General features: G+C 43.3%; 2 protein-coding genes across 2 annotated transcripts in view; both read right to left on the minus strand.

Annotated features, from left to right (window-relative positions):
- The window catches only part of LOC128745481 (uncharacterized), a 200,646-nt gene that overhangs the window by 93,008 nt on the left and 87,305 nt on the right, over nt 1-20,333 (minus strand). The window contains exon 2 of the mRNA XM_053842555.1: nt 9,748-10,023. Within this exon, the coding sequence (XP_053698530.1) occupies nt 9,748-10,002 (255 nt within the window). The 5' untranslated portion in view covers nt 10,003-10,023. The remainder of the gene's footprint in view (nt 1-9,747; nt 10,024-20,333) is intronic.
- LOC128735021 (uncharacterized) overlaps nt 16,477-20,333 on the minus strand; it is a 72,245-nt gene continuing 68,388 nt past the window's right edge. Inside the window, exon 2 of the mRNA XM_053829481.1 lies at nt 16,477-19,758. Within this exon, the coding sequence (XP_053685456.1) occupies nt 18,576-19,751 (1,176 nt within the window). The 5' untranslated portion in view covers nt 19,752-19,758 and the 3' untranslated portion in view covers nt 16,477-18,575. The remainder of the gene's footprint in view (nt 19,759-20,333) is intronic.

Here is a 20,333-nt window from a genome sequence, read left to right on the forward strand (position 1 = left end):
CATTGTCCACGTTTCGTGGACTGCAGTTATAAGTTGACGTCATCAACCACCCGAGGTATATAAATTCGTCCACCATCTCGAACTCGTCACCGTCGACACTATTACCTATCCGTGCTCGATCGCGCTCTGATCCTCCAGCGAACAGATATTTGGTTTTAGACGTATTCACCACTAATCCAACATTCTCTGCTACACGTTTCAGCTTGGTATACTGTTCAGCAAGCATCTGGAACGTCCATCCGACAATGTCCACGTAGTCAGCGAAACAGTTTCAACGCATGTTGAAACCCACACAAATCAGTACTGTTGACCCTGTGCTGCCGTTGTCCAATACCCTCGAATACCAGCTGACCGTGCGGTGACCTCGACAGCGCACATCCATCGGGTGCGGGGTCTTTCCCAAAGTCAACGGCCTCTTCCTAGTTCGCGATTGAAAATAGTTTTGGCACTCAAAAATCTCCATCACTAGTCGATCAGCTTTCTTTAGCGTCCATGATTCATATCCGTACAGGGCCACCAGAAAGATTAGGATTAGATTATTCTTTAGAGTGCCAGTTTTGTGCGAATTTGAAAACTATGGAACTTTGGCTGGTTACGTAGTCCGTAGAAATCCCGATTCGTGGCTGCAATTCGACGTTTCACTTCGCAACTTATGTCACATATCACAAGTCACGAGCGTACTAATGTATATGAATTCCTCCACTACTTCATATCGTTCCCCATCCAGCTCCACCTCGGCACCAACATCATTTGGAGCCCCACGTTAATGGGTCACTGCTTTCCGTTTAAAAGTCCTAAAGACCTCTTCCACTGCTCTACGGTTGATTCCGATTCATCGATATCATAGACGTCATCCGCAAAAGTAAAAAACATGCTAGATTTCGTTATAATAATCCCGTTCCTTTTCGAGTTTGCCCTTCGTACTGCACCTTCCTAGGCAATGTTGATGAGTAGGCAAGCGAGTGCATACCTTTGCTTCAGTCCATCCAACGGCATGAAAGCGGCTGATGTCACACCCGTTATTATGATGCATGATTTTGGACCCATCCAGCGTCGCACGAATCAGCATAATTAGTTTAGTTGGAAAACTATGTTTAGCATTATCTGCCGCAGTTCATTTCATTTGACAGAATCGTTCGCCGCCTTAAAGCCCACAAAATAGATGATGAGTCTGCAAGTTCTACTCTCGGAACTTGTCTAGCAACTGACGCAGGGTAAACATCTGATCCGTCGTGGAGGACCCTCACGATAACCAGCTTGGTACTCACCGACGAAGGACTCCGCTAATGGTCCCAGCCTACAGAACAAGCAAAACGCGGGAAAGCACCGTATAGGCAGAATTGAGCATTGTAATGCCTCGATAGCTATTACACTCGAGTCGACGTCTTTTTCGAAAATAAGGCAAATGAGGCCATCCAACCATTTCCCCGGCATTTGTTTTTTTCTTTCAGATCCTGACAGTGATCCCGTGGATTGCTTCATGCAGCTCCCCGCTCCTTGCTTTTAGAAGTTCAGCCGTGATACCATCTTTTCCAGCAGCCCTACCGTTTTTCATCTCACTGTTTTCCTTCTTAACCTCTTTCTGTGTTGGTGGCTTAACAGCTAGATCATGTGTGCACAAACCTTATCCTGTTTCTGCTGATTTCCGTGTTAACTTCTCAATATCTGGAAGTGGTCCTTCCAGCTGGCTGCTACCGCCGTTTCGTCAGTAAGCAGTTTGCCTGAACTATAATTACACATTACAGGTATTGCAAAACTCCTGCACCTCACCGTTTTGTAGAAATTCCGTGTGACGTTGCTGACGTGGCATCTCTCCTCTGCGCCGGCGAGAACGTGCGCCTCGTACTTGTGTTTTTTCAGACGGAGGGTTCTTTTTCCCGCACCTCTATTCTCCATATACCCAGTGCCGTAGCGTGCAGTTGGTCAAACTGGCCCACGCCAAGGGCGCTAGCTCTTGGGGGCGCCAAAGAGGGCCTGCGTTTCAGTAAAGTATTACAATAACACAAGCACTGAAAAATGAACTGGTTTGAGCTATTTTTCATGCCACGTTATCAATTGATTTGCATGCAGCAGCCAAAGGGAAAACAGTCAAAGAACTACGCTCGAAGCTTTGTTCGTACTGCCAACTTCTCACCGTAGCGAAAAAGTTGGAAATGGTGAAGCTCTTCGTATCTGCTGAATAGAGATAAACTGGAATTTGCAACATCCTCTCCCGCAAGAAATGCGAAAGCGTTGAATGAAGGCCTAGTTCCGGCCACCCGCCACTGCTGCGCGAGCGTAACGTACAGCAAAAGCTGAAGTTAAAGACCGGGAGCAAGGTGGTCTCTTCGTTCCTTGCCTTGAGATGTCGGAACCGGAGCCGGCTAAACGGCCAAGAAGCGTCAGTCGAGGTTGGCTGTCTCTGAGTAGCAGGAAATCGTTCAGAGTACGGCTGGACCTAGCCTTGGCCCATCATGTCAAGAGATCACTTGGTGAGATGAACCAGCTGAAGTTAAATGTTGTACCGACGAACACCAACTTGAGGGCAGCTCAAAGTCACGCTACGGCTTTGCCTATATCTTTCTCTGTTCTAACGTAAAGCGGCAATGAGTATGTAACTCCTGGTCTGCGCTTCATCTGCGCTCAAAACTACTGACGGTCCTTCTTGATTACAGTTAGACAACCCGACAGTAGTGTGCGCCTGCTGGACGAGGCTCTACCTTCCTCTATGGAGCTAGGCGATTCGACACTCGAAGATGGATAGGGCGGGATACGGTTAACCGTCGATTAAGCCATAAGTGCGGTACTAGGGGAAGAAACCTAAAGTGCACGAAATGACTGGTTTGACAAGGAATTCCAGCATGGGATGGAGAAGAAAAAAGATCTTAGCTAGGATCGGGATTCACATTGATAAAGTGCAGTGATCGTACAGTGGACCCCCGCTAATTTGAACGATTTCTCATGCAAACAAACGGCGTTCGTTTTTAATTTGAACTATTGGCATCCCTAAATATGCTGAAAGTCGTATGAGCTGGCCACTATTGTTGTTTCGCTGGTTTGATTTAGTTGGCAGTTGCAAGCAGCGCATATTTCATTCTCCAATCGAATTTCTATCAAAATCGTTGGGAAAACGGAATCTAAAACAGATGAAACAGGCTAGATTAGTACAAAGAAATAAAGTTTATGTGTATTGTCTTCATAAGCAAATGGTGTTATGTTGATTATGACATTTAAACCATTTTTAATTTGCACGTCGTGCAAACCAGTCGGGTTCAAATTAAAAAGTGTTTAGATCAAAAACAGTCAAACGAACGGGGGTCCACGGTACTAGGGTGAATTAGGGCAAGTATCGACGGGCGCGGAGTGAGTTGACCATGATGCTTAGAAGAGAAAAGCGTCTGGAGTAGAACAGGGGAAATGAAGAACTAGAATAACTATTCGAGCTAACGAGACGCGAAAGTTCTATGAGAAAGTAAACCAATCTTGTAAAGGATATTTACATGCCAAAACCTGACAGGAGTGTGGACGAGGAGGGAACCTCATCCCAAACGAGGTGGTCGGCAGGTGGAAGCAGTCATTAAGCAGCTCAGTGGTGATATAAGTGAGGCAAGCAAAATGGAAGTTAACTTGGGAGTACCCAGAAAGGAACGATTCCGATTATAAGAAACTACCAGCAATGGCTCTTCATTGAATAATTTCCAAGATTCGGGAGGAAGTTGATCAGCTAGAGGAGTAGATGAAAGGTATGGTTTGTCCCGTCCACAAAAAGAACGATCGGCTCGATTGCCGTAATTACCATGGCATTACGTGGCAAGCAAGAGCAAGAGATTTCGTGAGGCAGTATCAGACGGGCTTAATGGGAACCCGTGCTACTACGGGTCAAATTTCCACACTCAAACCATTCCTTCTAATATGTCGGGGGTACAATATACCCATGTATCAAATTTGCGTGAATTTCAAGGCAGCATACGATATAGTTGAGCACGAAGAGCTATGACAGTTAGTGCACAAGGACGGTTATCCGGACAAACTAACACGGCTGATCATAGCTACCCTGAAGTGAGTGATGTTTTACGCCCGCGTTTCTGTAGCACTCTCGAGTTCTATCAAAACGTTTGATGGACAGTTCCGTATGCTATTTTGATCGAAGGTGTGAGCCGGCGTCAAAACAAGAGGAACGATCTTCAGCAAAAGCAGCCAACTCCAAGAGGACGACCCTGACATCATTACTAGAAACCTATAGGGACGGCGGAGGAAATCTACGCCAACTTCAACCTGCTCTACCAGATCGAAGCTGACTTGCGAGTGTCGAGGTGCTGAACGAATTAGTGACAAGCAGCCTAGGACGAGTACAATGTAGACAAGTTCTTGATAGCACGGACCACTCCGGCTTCATACTGCGTGGTTGCTTTTTTCCCTTGTCTTCTTTTTAGATGGACCAACATGGTCACCATGCTTAGGACACCCTTCTTACGTCCTCTCGGGTCTGTCGTAAAACTGGTTCTTAGCATCATCGAATTTATCACTGGTTGGTGCTTATATGCTGATTAGTTAGTTGATTAGGTAGTTGAAGAATTTGCCCTGAGTTTTCAACACACAGAAAGAAGTGCCTTGAATAGGGTCTATTACACGTAGCTTCCGTTCTCCGCAAGCCAGCTCGTGCCGCTTCATGGAAAGTTCGGATATTCCAGGTACCAAGTTTCCGATCGTTAGCCATTAATCGTTTCCTTATTGTTCTTTTCGTTTTTCGTGGTAAATTGAGAGTTTCGGTATACTACCATACCGGGGTCGCGCAACATGCATCCCGCTGAAGGGTTTGCCCTCTTAGATATAGCTTGGGGAATGCAGAATATTTAGCCGATCGCTCCGACACAGACGCAGTCATCCCTCACATGAGAAACAGGTCCTCAGGTACACACCTCCCAGCTTAACTGCTCCCGTATGCGCATGAAGCAATTCCTGGTATGACCATCGATCGTCATCGTTTGACTTCGATCTTCGAGGAGGCGCCAAGTAGGGGTTTGAGAGAGTCAGAGCAATATTTGACGCTCCTTCTAGGTAACTCTCCCCATTTCATACCCGCTAGCCCGATAGCCGCTATCGTCTATCATTTAGCTATATAGCTATAGCTCTTCACGGTCGATAGTATCATTTGCGGCCTGGAAATCTATGGAAACAGGTGGTACGTAGTGACTTGGTATTCGTAACACTTTTGGAGGATTTGCCGCAACAGAAAGATTGGTCCGTTGCGAGGTGTAAGACACTTCATAATATTATCATACACTCCAGTCTTTTTTTACACGGTTTATTTTTACGATTTTTGAATAAACGCAGTTTTTTTATGACGATTTTAAAATTAACTCGGTTTTTTTATGACGATTTTTGAATTAACGCAGTTTTTTTTAAATCATTTTTCGAATTAACGCGGTTTTTCGAAAAAATTCACTTTAAACAATTCCAAAAAATACAAAAATTACAATATCAAAAAAAGGATGGGTCAAACACTAGATAATTTTTTTGGCTTTGAAACAAAAAAAAGAATCATGAGAATTGCTTGAGCCGTTCTTGAGATATTTATGGTACCGACTTTCAAAACCTGGTTTCGAGAAAAAGGGCGTTGAAGTTTTTATTCGCTGTGTAATCGCTCCAGACATGCGCGGTATAAATAGCTGTAACTTTGTCAATTTTTGGAATTCATCCAAGCGGCTTCAAACGCATATGCTAAAAATGTTAATCTTTTGATATAAACAATAAAAAAAATTTCGATTTTTTAGAATTGAAAAAGTACTATGCCCCCTTAACACGGTTTATTTTATGACAATTTTTGAATTAACGCGGTTTTTTTAAACGGTTTATTTTTATACGGCACGTATCCCCCATGTAAAAAAAAGACTTGAGTGAATATTAATATATTAGAGAGGTAATTGCACAAGGATTGTACAAATCGCACGAGTTAATTGAACACAAATGAGCCAAGCTCGAAGAAAAAGAATACTATCAACAGCCGTATTAATATATTAGGGTTGAAAAAATATTTCCGTAGAGAAAAGTAATCTATTTTCAACAGTGTCTTGCCCCTCGGTCCGTTGTAGATGTAGTTGTAGTCCGTTGTGAACAAATAATTTCCAATAAATCTACTTGTTGGCGGGTACAGACGGCGGAAGATTATCTGAGAAAGCACTTTATAGGCGGCGTTAAGAACGGAGATCGCACATTCCAACTTATCGCCCTTCTTGTATATTACCCGCTCCTTCCACGTCTAATATCGTCTGGCATTCCTTGTCGAACCAATCGTTACGTCGACTCCTTCAACGAATCCAACGGCACCTTTCACTGCGCTGTTGATGGCTGCTTTAACACTATCTCAGCTGTCATCTAGAGGGATTTCGATCAGTTCTCTCTTACCCAGCAGCGTTGCCTCGAGGCTTTGCACGTACTCAATGGCGACTTCAGGTAACTTGAGTCATTGCAGATTGTACAGCAGGGGGCGACGGTACCGAAAGTTTTCGCGTGTTCGCTGAACTTTCCAATAACCGGTCTAATTTCCCCCTCCTGGTCAACGTGAGCGTTGAGCTCTCCAATGACTATTTTGACATCGCTCAAGCTGCATGTAAAAAGTGTGCTTATCGTCCTCGCCACTTCCCTAATGTGGCCTATGCTCATTGATAATGGTAATATTGAAGAAACTAGATAGCAAGCTATCGTTCCAGTAGCATATTTCACATGTAATCTAGAAGGCCTCTAGAAATCTAGGTTTGACTTTCCGGATCGCTAAGGATTTCAGTAACATCTATTGTCTAAAGTCTTTATACTGCTCGCTGGTGCGTTCATCTCTCAAGTATTGCTGTCAAATTTGCAATTCACATTACCAAAATGGAGTTGATTGTATCGAGGCTGTACAGCGGAGATTTTTGCGCTTTGCTCTTCGACGCCTTCCATGGAGGGATCCATTCCGTCTACCCTGCTACGAAAATCGTTACCAACTAATAAATTTGGATAGTTAATAGTTGTTCATCGCAATATTGCCCGTGCTATTATCGTCTCTGACGTCCTGACCAAGGTGAGTTAAAATAGGTGATCTAGTTTTCACAGTTTGTAGCACAGCAGTGCGCGGAGCGATTGGTTAGCAACCAACGACGTTGTTTATACACATTCAACAGTTTCCCCTTTGAAAATGTTCCGGTCCGAAAAAATTTCAGTCGCGAACGTTGCAAAGTTTTGTACGGTAAAAGGGCAGTAAAATGGATTCTCTCCAAAGAAGAACGTTAAGAAAATCGCAATTCAACTGTTTCAAGTGAATGTGAGAGTGAATGTGAATGGTGAAAAAAATGGAGTGTCTTCCTACACTTTGTTTGTTGACAAAGTCGTTGATCGTCAAGGGTAACCCAGCGGGGGTGATAAACAAATTTAAACATCAGAAATCCTTTCTTGACTAACCTAGCCCAGCATTGCTCTACAGTATTTGGCTAGTACAGGTACAACCAAGAACTCTGTGAAGTCATGGATTTCTAAAACTTCCCGCATGGTGGACGAACCACGGCAAGTACGGTAGTACCGTTGGGCTTCTTCGGTTATTTAATAGAGTTGCAGAAGGTTTTGACTTGAATTTGTCCAGAGAAGTAATCAAGCGTAACTTTGAGGCAATTCTAATCAATTTAAATATCATTAGCCTGTTGACAATGTAAATAAATAAATAATGTTAAAAAAAACGTCCGATACTGATATGACGAAACAAGACGAAATGTCAAAACCACAATGACTAATGATTGACGGTTGCTAATTTTGTGGATTAATGGAGTGATACTGTATTTAGATCGCAACAATGGGATTTTCTGGGTGTTTGCTGTGCATTTCGAAATTTCTGCACTGCAATCAGGTATACACCTATGTTTTGCTCCATCTGGTGGAATTTTTTCTGTTAAAATTTTGCGTCCAAGCGCATATGAACTCCTTGCACGTCGTTATCCACCTCCAGTCAGGTTCGGAGTCCAGGAAAGAACGAACAATAGACAAATTGAGTATTACGCTTTCAGCATAACGTGGAAATCATCGATGTCGTACTAAATCTTCCATATTCAAAAGTCTTTTCCAAGAGGAAAACAAACCAAAAATCGTAAGTTTCTAGTATAAAAAAGTCACCCTAGGCACGCCAGCGAGTCGCCGAGGAATTTTTTCTTTCTTTTCCGGTTGCTTTAGCAGCCTCAATTGAAAAACTTTTATCATCTACGACCGAATATGGGTTATCCACTTTACCTTTGTTCAATTTACAGGAAAATCTCGGTCGATAACTTCCACTCTGCGTTATGGGTCACCACGAGCCAAAAGCTTCGAATAGTTTGCAGAATATTTGAAATGCGTCAACTGGGAATAGCCACTAAATATGTCAAACGCTGAGCACTCTTTTCAAAAGATGACAGCCAAACTTATTTTCTTTTATCATTACAGCGAAAGAATTAACGAAATTCCTATCTGGATGATTATTTATTTTATTACACGCTCTACAATTGGAAGTTTTCCAGTTGTTCGCTTTATCGGATTTTCCTTTTCCAGTTGGAATGGCGAAACCGATGCTGTTGTCGTCAGCATGTGAACGATGAAAGCAAAAACGGTGTCATTTCCGTAAACAAGTCTGCCCGTTCTTTGTGATTTGAAAGTCCACAATGTACACCCAAATGAATAGCTTCGGACAGTTGTGGCCCCTTTCCATTTCAGGCTACATCATTTAGGGGTGGTAAAGTTTTGGTTTTGGTCGTTAAGAATTACGATAGCATTTTTCATCGAAGCTTTTTTCATGCTCAGCCAGCAGCGCCCGCATGGTTCGAACTGCATAGCACTAATATCAACATAATCTCACAGCAGCATTCCGACATTTTCCTATCAGGATAAAACAAGACAACACAATCATAGGCAAACTTTAAGATGCTTTAGCCGCATCTTTTCATGTCTCCCCGTTTCGTATAGTATTCCCGAATGAAAGCTAAATGCAATTAAGCTAAGATAAATTGATTCCGGAATACTGATTAGGTCAGGGAATGATGCTGCTTCGCTGCGAAACGCGTCCACCCATTCCGGCAGTTCGCTGCTACCGGGTGTTCTGGGTTGAAAAATCGTTACTTCCGACGAATCTACCAAGTGAGGCTAAAAGGCCAATGTATTATAGAGCCACGTATAGGACGACGGGCGTACACTAACGTAACGCTACCGATTGTCGTCTGGCCAGTGGAGTTGCAACCTGGAAGTGCTATTGTTTGCTACCATACCCTGCTTGTATGTCATACGGAAAATCCTCGAAACACGCATCGGAAAGCCCCTGCTCAACCATGAGCCCGTATATTTTCATCCTGAGACCGCGGCACAGGCACGAACCATCTGCTGTCAACATGCTAAATTATTGACTTGGTATAAATCACAAGCGGGAATATCTATCCGGGGATTGTCCCTATGTATATACTTCTATATATTTTCGGGGGGGCTATAAGGCTCTGTCTGTTCTGCGAACCGTGAAATAGCATTGGATGAAGCTGCTGAACGGCAGGGACTTTTCCATTGCTCTTTCCTTCTTGCTGTGCGGTAAATCCATGCTTTTCTACTTGTTTAACTTTGGCCTGAATTGTAGCGACTATTTCGATTTATTTCACACAGAAGAATGTAAACTTAATAGATGTAGCCGGATTTAACTTAGTTGCTATTGAAAGCTTTGCTAGGATTGATATTTACTACCTATTTGTTACTAATATACTTCGTTTTGAAACGCATCAATCAAATTACCTTCAACGGAACTTCCGATTCGTGGCTCTCGTCGCTGCTGGAGTAGCTGGATGAGGAATACCGCCGCTGGTACCAGTGCCGGTCGGTTCCGACAATGTCGCCCGGAGTGCTGTACTCGCTTGCACAGTAGATGGACCCGGTGCTGGTTACCGTCGAAACCGACGGCTGCGGGCTCACGCAACGTCGGCTGGACGTGCGGGTTCTTCGCACCGGTATCCGAGACCGGAACGAGGCCGATTTACGCAGAGCGGACATGGCGTTACCACGGCATACTTGCTGTTGAAATGAAAGGGATTAGCATGGTGTTGAACTGTGACTTAAAGAATTTTTCTTTCGAGAACTGGTTATTCGCTGTGATGCTGTCGTTTCAATGCTATAAGAATAGGTATTTTCAAATCAAATTGGCAATCCTGTTACGATTATCGGTAATCAAACAACAAAACAAAAACAAAAATATAAATACATTTTCACATAAAATGTTTCATACAAAAGAGGTTCGTCATCTGAAGAATAATAGAGTCACCGAAAAGGACCGACTCCCGGCAGAGCTCTACAAAAATGACCAAGAACCGCTAGCAACGGCACTTCATTGCATAATTTCTAGGATTTGGGAGGAGGAGAAACTACCGGAGGAGTGGATGGAGGGCGTAGTCCGTCCCATCTACAAAGAGAGCGACCGGCTAGATTGCTGTAATTAGCGCGGCAACACGTTGATCAACGCCGCCTACAAGGTGCTCTCCCTGATTTTGTTGCGTCGTCTATCTCCAATAGCAAGAGAATTCGTAGGGCAGTATCAGGCGGGTTTGATGGGAGTCCGTTCTACTACGGATCAAATTTTTATTCTCCGACAAATCCTTCAGAAATGACAAGAGAAATCCAGAATGTACAACGTGCCCACGCATCATATTTTCGTGGATTTCAGGGCAGTATACGATACAGTTGAACGAGAACAGCTATGGCAGATAATGCACGAGTACGGTTTTCCGGACAAACTGACGCGGCTGATCAAAGTTACTCTGGAGCGAGTGATGTGCTACACTGATAATAAAACTTGGTTTATAGTACGAAAACGAGCGTTTGTTTTACGAATTCTTTCGTTGTTTTCTACCACGAAGTAGATTCGTAAAATCAATCCTGAATGTTTTGTACATAGTAACAAAGCTATATTCGTACGAATTATTGCATTTTACAAAACGGTTCGTAGATTTTACGAATGCATGAAAAGGCGGTCGGGTCGATAAAAATATTACTAGATTTCACTATTTTCCGATAGGTGTCAGTATGCTACATTATCGACACCTATCGAAAAATAGTGAAATCTTTATTATCTCTGAAAAAAGGCTGATTTTATCGGGAATCGAACGCCCGTTTGTCATACTTCTCTACGAACAGCCGACGACGCCGCATACCACAGAACCACAGCTACTGCATACCAAGAAGGCCATAATTGCACAAGTCTATTTTCTCTTCCTACAATCTTCGCATCCCGTTTTCGTCGATAATGATGCCAGACAACAACCGTGCATCAAATGGGTCTTGATGCAAGACAGCTACGAATGTGCTCTAGTAAAAAATACGAACCATTCGTAATAACAACATTTGCGGTAGACAATAAGCCTACGAAAGTTTTTAAATACACTCAACCCCCGCTAATATGAAAAACAGCTCGATCAGATTTGGCGAGTTCATTTTTAATCTGAATATTTGGTAACTCTATTCATTTTCACATACGCGCAAGACGCGCACCCTATGAACTTATTGTTTTGATTTGACGAAAACAAACGTTTTGAAAACATTTCAAACATGCGCGAATTCTAAAGGTTCGGTTTGTAGAAGACGAAATTGACTCAGGAGTTTCGACTAAAATGGTCTATTTTGAGTTCTGGAGAGAGGTAGGTTGCATATGAGCTGTATTGCCAAAGCTCCGGAGCAAGAGGAAACGCATTAAGATTTTTTGCTTTTTTTTAATTTACCGGTCAACTTTAACGTCAATTGTGTGTGACGCTTGGTCGGTTTTTAATGTGAACGCATTCATACCACCGGGGTACAGATTAAAAATGTTCAGATTAAAGAAGGTCATACCAACGGGGGTACACGGTAGTATGAAATTATTTGTATCAGCTACGAATATAGTTTTACGAATGTTCTTTCAAAAACGATACGAAATTATATTCTCAGTGTACGCGTGCGTTTCGGAGACACTCTCGAGTCCTTTCGAATCGAGCAGAGGGTTGTTCTGTATGTTATTCAATATCGCTATTGAAGGTGTGGTTTGGTTGGTAAATGGCTGGATAATGCGGAATATAGACCCCATAGTTGTCGTTAGCCTCTTTTCCAGCAACACCGATCCCGACCTCCTCGTGGTACCAGGCGAAATACCAGCAACCTTAGCGGAGATCGGGTAACCAACCCCGGTGGAAACTAAGGTCGTATACTAACCGGGAAGGTGATATAGTGAGTCTCGGCACTATAACATGGCAGCGCCATCGCGAGACTCGGTAGTGTTGCCCCAGTACAGCTACATATCTAAATTAAATCACACTTACAAAGTTCAAGCAAATTCGGAGCGAAATATTCGGCATCGACCTGGGCGACGAAACAAGGACGACGAATGGAGACTCGGTACTTGGAACTGCAGATCGCTAAATTTCGCAGGTTGCGAGCGGGTGCTGATTGAACAGCTTGAACCCCGCAAACTCGGCATCGTAGCTCTGCAGGAAATCTGTCGCAAAGGAGAGAAGGAATGGAAGATCCGTGGCGGAAAGGCCCATGTTTTACCAGAGCGGTGGCACTACCAACGAGCTGGGAACGGGCTTAGTAGTGCTGGGCGGAATGCAGGATCGCGTGATAGATTGGAAGGCGATCAACGAGAGAATGTGTGTATTGAGGATAAAGGGCCGTTTCTTCAATTATAGCATCATTAACGTGCACTTCCCGCACGAAGGTAGACCCGACGATGAGAAAGAAGCGTTTTACGCGAGGCTAGAGGCAATGTACGATAGCTGCTCGTCACGGGACATTAAGATCGTCATCGGGGATATGGACGCCCAGGTCGGTAGGGAAGAGATGTATAAACCGGTGGTAGGACCCCATAGCCTGCACACCGACACAAGCGATAACGGCCAACGATGTATACTTTGCAGCTTCCCGAGGCCTGGTAATCCGAAGCACCGCGCAAGGACATCCACAAAGCCACCTGGAGATCACCTGACCAACGTGCAATGAACCAAATTGACCACGTTCTCATAGAGGGCCGGTTTTTCTCGAACTTCACGAACGTACGCTTCCGACGGGGTTGATATTGCGGCGGATATTGATTCCAACCATTACCTAGTAGCAGTACATGTGCGCTCAAAGCTGTCCACCGTATACCGGACACGTCAAAGCCGCCCTCCTCAGCTGAACATCAGGCAGCTAGATAACCCACAAGCTGCCGAGAACTACATGCGAATACTGAATGAGGCACTGCCTTCTTCCGAGGAGTTAGGTGCTTCAAACCTCGAAGACGGTTGGGGCAGAATACGCTCTAGGCACTAGGTATTAAGCCTCGGAGTACACAAAATGATTGGTTTGATGGGGAATGGCAACAAGCGGTGGAGGGGAAAAAATTGCTTGGAAAAATTATCTAAGTATTGCCACTAGAGAGAACCTGGCCAAACACCGACGAGCTAGGAACCAGTGAACCACGATCATGAGGAGGAAAAAGCGCCAAAAGGACGACAGAGATCGTGAAGAATTAGAACAACTATTCCGAGCTAATGACACGCGCAAGTTTTATGAGAAGGTGAACCAAACTCGGAAGGGCTACACACCGAAACCTGACATGTGTAGGGACGAGGGAGGGAATCTACCATAAGGTCGCCATTCACCGCTCAGCTCCATTTACCGCTCATTTCAAACAAAAAATGCTTATATCTTTTTAATATAGTTCATCATTGTAAAGACTGTTGACAAAAAATAATTTTGTATGTTTAATGATACGTATTAAACATAAATTTCCACTGCATTCATAAAAGTTCATTTCCAAAATAAATAAGCTTTATAGTGAGGAGCGAAAAACGACATTTTGATCGCGTCTTTATTAAGACCGAGTGCAAATGACTAAATTAATTATTAGCTCAAGCGAACTTGTTTCTTTGGTTATTTAGAAACTATTCTATTAAATAACGTGAAGTAAGCCAACAGTATTAATGTTAGCGTTCTATTCTGCTATAAATGCCAAACCCAAAACAAGGGTTAAAACGCGGGTTTTATTTATTTGGTAACAATAAAAAAATATGAGCGGTAAATGGCACTCAAATGGGCGGTGAATGGATCACCATATTTCAAGTAAGCGGTAAAAGGGGTCATGAGATTGCATTACTTTTTTTAAAAAAAGTCACTATTATTAAATATTTAGAAACCAAGTAAGTTTTTCTTGTAAACACAATTGTTTTCTCTATCTTATGACGCAAATTGGGTTTCGATGGACCTCAATTTAGATTTGCTATGGACAAACTAACTTAGAATCGTTTTTAAATGAGCGGTGGATGGCGACCATACGGTAATTACAAACGAGCGCGAGGTGGTCGACAGGTGGAAGCAGTTCTTCGATGAACACCTCAATGGCGAAGTCGCAGAAGGAAGCGGAACGGAAATTAACCTAGGAGCGCCCATGGAAGATAGTGATGTCCTAGTGAAATCAAACGAGGCTGCTGAAGACCAATAAAGCCGCTGTGAAGGACCGCCTACCGGCAGAGCTTTATAAACATGGCGGAGAAACGCTAGCAAAGGCTCTACACTGGGTTATTTCGAAGATTTGGGAGGAGGAAAAGCTACCGGAGGAATGGATGGAAGGAGTGGTTTGTCCCATCTACAAAAAGGGTGATCGGCTAAACTGCTGCAACTATCGTGATATTACGCTGGTAAACGTCGCCTACAAGGTACTCTCCCAGATCCTATTACGCCGACTGTCACCGATAGCACAAGGTTTCGTAGGGAATTATCAGGCGGGTTTCATGGGGGCTCGCGCAGCTACGGACCAAATTTTTACTATCCGACAGATCTTACAGAAATATCGGGAGTACAACGTGTCCACGCATCACATCTTTAATGATTTCAAAGCAGCATATGATACAGTCGATCGAGACTAGCTATGGCAGATAATGCTCATACACGGTTTTCCGGACAAACTGACGCGACTATTCAGAGCTACATTGGATCGAGTGATGTGTTTCGAACGCATCTCTGGGACACTCTCGAGTCCCTTCGAGCGCGGCGACGGTTGAGACAAGGTAACGGTTTATCCTGCATATTGTTCAACATCGCTCTTGAGAGGGTGATCCGACGAGCGGGCATCGAAATGAGAGGCACGATTTTTACCAAGAGTAGCCAACTTCTATGCTTTGTAGATGACTTCGATATCATTGCCAGGAACTTTGCGACGGCGGAGGCAATCTACGCCAGACTGAAAGCGGAGTCTAGGAAAATTGGGCTAAAAATAAATGCGTCGAAGACCAAATACATGAAAGGAAGAGGCTCAATGGAAACAAACGCGCGTCTTCCACGGACGGTAACCGTTGACGGCGACGAACTAGAAGTGGTAGAGGAGTTCGTGTATTTGGGATCGCTGGTGACCGCGGACAACAACACTAGTAAGGAGATCCAGCGGCGCATCCAAGCGGGAAATCGGGCCTAGTTTGCCCTTCGTTAAACGCTACGACCAGAAAGCATACGCCGCCGTACGAAGCTAACAATGTACAAAACCCTTATTAGACCGGTAGTTCTTTATGGACTTGAAGCCGTGACGCTGCTTACGGAGGACATACGCGCCCTTGCCTTGTTTGAGCGGAAAGTGCTGCGGACGATATTTGGCGGAGTACAAACTGAAAGCGGAGAGTGGCGGAGGCGTATGAATCATGAGCTACAGGCACTGTTTGGGGAGACTCCCATCGTATATCTAGCGAAATTTAGCAGGCTACGGTGGGCCGGACACGTCCTAAGGATGCCGGACGACAGTGCGACGAAAATAGTCCTCTTCAACAACCCCACCGGCACCAGGAACAGGGGAACTCAACGTGCACGATGGCTCGACCAGGTCGAAAGCGATTTGCGACTTCTGAGACGACTAGGAAATTGGCGACGAGTGGCTCAAGACCGAGTTGAATGGAGACGAGTGCTTGAAAGAAGAAGAAAATTTAGCCTAAAATTATCTAAAATACCCAACTTACTACAGTTTTATGTCTCAATCGCACTACAATACTTTGTTTTGAGAAATACAATTAACTATGATGACCTGTAACAATAAGCTGTGTAAAATGGTGAATAAAAGAAAAAGCAATCTAAATATAGTTTAAAAGCAACCTACTGTGAAGATTTTTAATTTCAGAATTTTATTTTTCGAAACGTCGGAAGTAGAAAAAATGCGTCGTTTTCATCAGCAATTGGACTGCAAAGCCGAAAAATGCATTTCTGGAAAGATACTCAGTCGACAGCTACAATAAGATTTTTAATTTCGTAAAATTTACATTCCACCTTTAGTGCGTTAGAATACTGTAGAGCGACATAATTAGGATGCTATTTCAGTAAACTATTTATGCTTTCGGATATTCGGTAGAGCTATGGTAGACTGAATCGGAAAAAGCTAGCATCCCACAGGCAATGTAGAAAGGACAATGTCTAGTTTTAACTCAAACTATTGCCGGTAGTCAGATCGGATGAAATAAGAACATGTGTTTTATTTTTGCCTATTTTTTGGATGATTGTATTTTTATTTGCTATACCACTATTTCTTGTAACCTATAATGTGTTTAGAAAAGAAGATCTTCACGATACAACTGATTATCATCTTACGAGTAGTTTTGTTACTTCTTATACTAGAGCTGGCGCCATTTTTTTCGTCTGAATTCAGGTTTGTGGCGAACTCGTCCCGATTAAGTAAAGGATATTCTTAATAACTCGTATGTGGCGCTGTACTGCATTTTGTGTCATTCAAAAGAAAAAAAAATCAGCTCAATAGTTAAGTATAAATATACTATCAAAAATATATATTCATCCTGCTTTGTTGTATTTTCCACTGTTTTTTTTTGTCTTCATCTCACATTGTGAGAATCTTGCTTACTTCTATTTGCAGCATTAAAGGTATCGAGCCGGTGAATGTTCATACTATAGAGGGTGAATGTTTTTGCCTTAGTGTCTAATAAGTCACATTCTATCAGTTGAACTTGCTTGCTGCTTATTACGAGGTGCTGTGTACTGGAGGACCCTGAAGAATGGGACGGACAGCACGATTCTTTTAAACCAAGGAAGAGTGCCGTGTGTAGCAGAAAATGCTAATGAATCGAAGCAAGTGGGTTTTCAGTTCTTTTGATTTTGGGGGCGTGAGAAAGATGATCTTTTAGATTAGTGCCGATGCTGCTGAATAGGTACGAGTCGGGAAAGGACGAGCTAAATCTCTATCAGTGGAGCTGATGTGGAAAAAAATACTACAAATTTTTATTAATATTTTTTTGGTTATTTTAACAATTAAAACTGGAAACGACACTTTGAGTTTGATTGGCAGTCTATAATTTGAAACTTTGCCCAAGTTATCGATCTTTCAAACGGCAGCTAAACAGAAAAAATCAATTGCTTTTTACCGTAAGGTGCCTGAATTTCGAGAAGTGAAAAAATCACATTTTTAAAGTCGTAAAGATGCTAGTTTGCTCTTTTTGGTGTACTTATTGTTGATTGGTAACAAATTTGATATATGTATCTCCACAAAAATATATGACGGTCAATATTCTTTTGCAAATATGTAAGACAACCTAGTTTCTAATTTTGCGCATTAAAAATATATGATTAAATTAAAAGAATAATTTTAATTAATTTATTCTATGCGTGAGCCACAAAGTTGTTATTCGATCATCTTGCTATTAAAAGAAATCCCAGTAGGCTGGGTGCTGCTGCCAGAATCAGATTAGTGTCGTTGCCATGCATTCTAACAGTCGCCTGCGGAGGCTGTCGATAAAGAAGGGTCAGATCTAAGACGTTTACATTCAAGACTATTTTGACCGGCTAACAAGCCATACGGAAGCAGGACACCTTACGGTGTATGTTTTTCATGTCTTTTCCAAAGCTATTATTCTGGCAAAAGGCAATTTTCATAAAATAAAAGCTCGTTGCGGCAGCAATCAACCCGACCGCCCCATCATAGAGGCGAGGCTCGTACTATTGCAGGAGGGAGATGGTTCAAACGAAAAGCGAATTTAACTCGGTGTGTGGTGAAAAGAACTTGATGAATACTCTAGTATGTAACTTTTTTGCAGCTTGCGTTCCATTCATGTTGTGCCATTCTCAAATCGTTCAATGAACTAGGGCTGACAATATAAACACTGTTTGCTGTTTATTGTATACTTTTTGTGTGCATCGATTGAAAGCTTTGTTCAATTTAATTAAAAAAAAACCAACTCGCGTATTGTAATGTCTACCGCTAGTCTTCTGTTAATGCTGGATTGTAAATAAAATAATTATGAATAAAATACATTATACTAAATGTTCGGCATCAGCAACGAGTAGTTCTATATACGCTAGGGTGGGGAATTATTGGGATGAACTATTGAACAGTTGATAAAATCGTGTGCAGCCTAGTTGTGAATGTTTCCGGTTGCTAACCTAATAGAGGCGTTATAAATACGTGGCGTGGTTTGATGGGTTGTGGGGATGAAGAAACAACACATGCCGTGATTCTACGTTCAAACAGCCGACTTCATGTCCTCGCTCATGCGCTCGTTACCGCTCACACACTAACGCAAAACCATCTTAGGGAAGGGGTTTAGAAGAAAAATCGGTTTCGTGCTATCCAATCCCTTCTACAATTTAAGCAGCTTTGGAGCGCTCAATTCTGGTTGATCTTCGGAGTTTTCGTCGCAAAATAGCGGACGTTTCTGGCTGTTGCTGCTTTGCGAATCGCTGTCCGCAGTTTGCTCACCATTGCCAGTGCAGAGAGTGGCCACGGCAGCAGCAGTTTCCTCTACAGTTGCCGATGGAGGTGCATCTAAACTGTCACCTGACTTGGTGCAATCGTCTAAGCTATCTGCAGGGACATCTCCGTTTGTGTCGTTAGCGCTAGCAACTATAGCATCGCTCTGGTTGGAGATCCCGTTTTCTGAACCGTCTAAGCTATCTGCGTTGGCATTTCCATTGGTGGTAATCGCATCCTTTGATGTACTCTCGCTGTCAAGATTACTGTCGTCAGAACGGTCACCATTGCGCGAGTTCTCATCGTGAGTTACGGCTACACTGGCTGCTGTTCCGTTTGATGCTGGAACAATGCCGTTGCTTTCCGGCATACCTGCAAGCAGCTCCGGTTGCAAGTCAAATGCGACAGCGTAGGACCACATTGTTAGTTCCACGGCATGTGCTGACCACTTCTTCGGTTTCACCTCACCGTTGGTTTCCTCTTCTGAGGAGCCATGGACTTCCTTGTTCAAGCGATCCACCTTAGTTTGAATGTGCGTTACAAACTTCAAATATTCCTTGGCGGTGTAGTCGATGCTTTCAAAATCGGGCAACGCCATCAGGCACTCGTCCGCCATGAAGGGAGCCGTTTCCGGTAAAGCAGCCGCCAGCAGGGCCGACGCCATCGTAATACCCACGCCCTTCAGGTTGGAGAGCGCATTCAGTGCCTGCTCCAGATTCGGCAGCTTGCGGAAGGCTTTCTTCGTTTCCATCATAACCGCACGCGGTGTGTTGATCTTGATTAGATGGGTCAGCTGGGGGTAGAATTTCCCTCGCGCCTGTTTCCATTCCATCGTCTGTACCAACTCCTCGTGCTGCAGGTGGGCATCCTTGCCGCGCTTTTGGATCAACTTCGGCAGCGTGTTCTGGTACCAGTCGTCCAGACGCATCAGCTTTTCGGCTTTCTTGCCAACGCCGCGGTTGTCCGCCTTTAGCTTCAGCACCTGCGGGTAGAGCCCGAGCACGTACTCGAACTGGGCGGCGTTGCCGTTCTGGAAGAACGTTGTACTGTTGGAAATTGAGGACATTTTATATCTGTAAGTAGAGAGAGAGAAAAAAAGAAGTGACTGTTAGTGGTTGTTGCATAATTCAAAATCAATATTATTATTTTTATTTTGTCAATCTAACAATATATCCTCACAAATTTGATTTAAATTGGTGATACGCGCTATTTGCTAGCTAGCAAACCGACAGTAGATTTCCTATTTATTTAACATTTAAGTGGTGTGAACTGCTCGCACTTCGATGCTGAATGTAAATTAATATGACAAAATACTGCTTAAATTTAAGGATACTGGTGCAGCTCAGGAAAGCGACCTAACGTGAATAATTTTCGAAACAGATGGAAGGTAAGCTTCCTCTTCACTGTATTTTTACCCTTTTTATTCGTGTTCGTTTTTACAATTACCTGCAACATATCCACAAATTCTGAAAGGTGAACGGAGAAAGAGTAATAAAGGCAACGCACACGACGCCAGATAAGCAAATCACCTTTAAGAAAACTACAACACCAATTACAGGTAGCAGCAATGGGAAGAGTTGAAATTACTCAGAATTCTCTCAGAAGGTACAAACTCAGATACTGAGTACTAGCGTTGTTTCTATTTTTA

Source organism: Sabethes cyaneus, chromosome 1 (genome assembly GCF_943734655.1).
Source record: "Sabethes cyaneus chromosome 1, idSabCyanKW18_F2, whole genome shotgun sequence".
Taxonomy (NCBI): Eukaryota; Metazoa; Arthropoda; class Insecta; order Diptera; family Culicidae; genus Sabethes; species Sabethes cyaneus.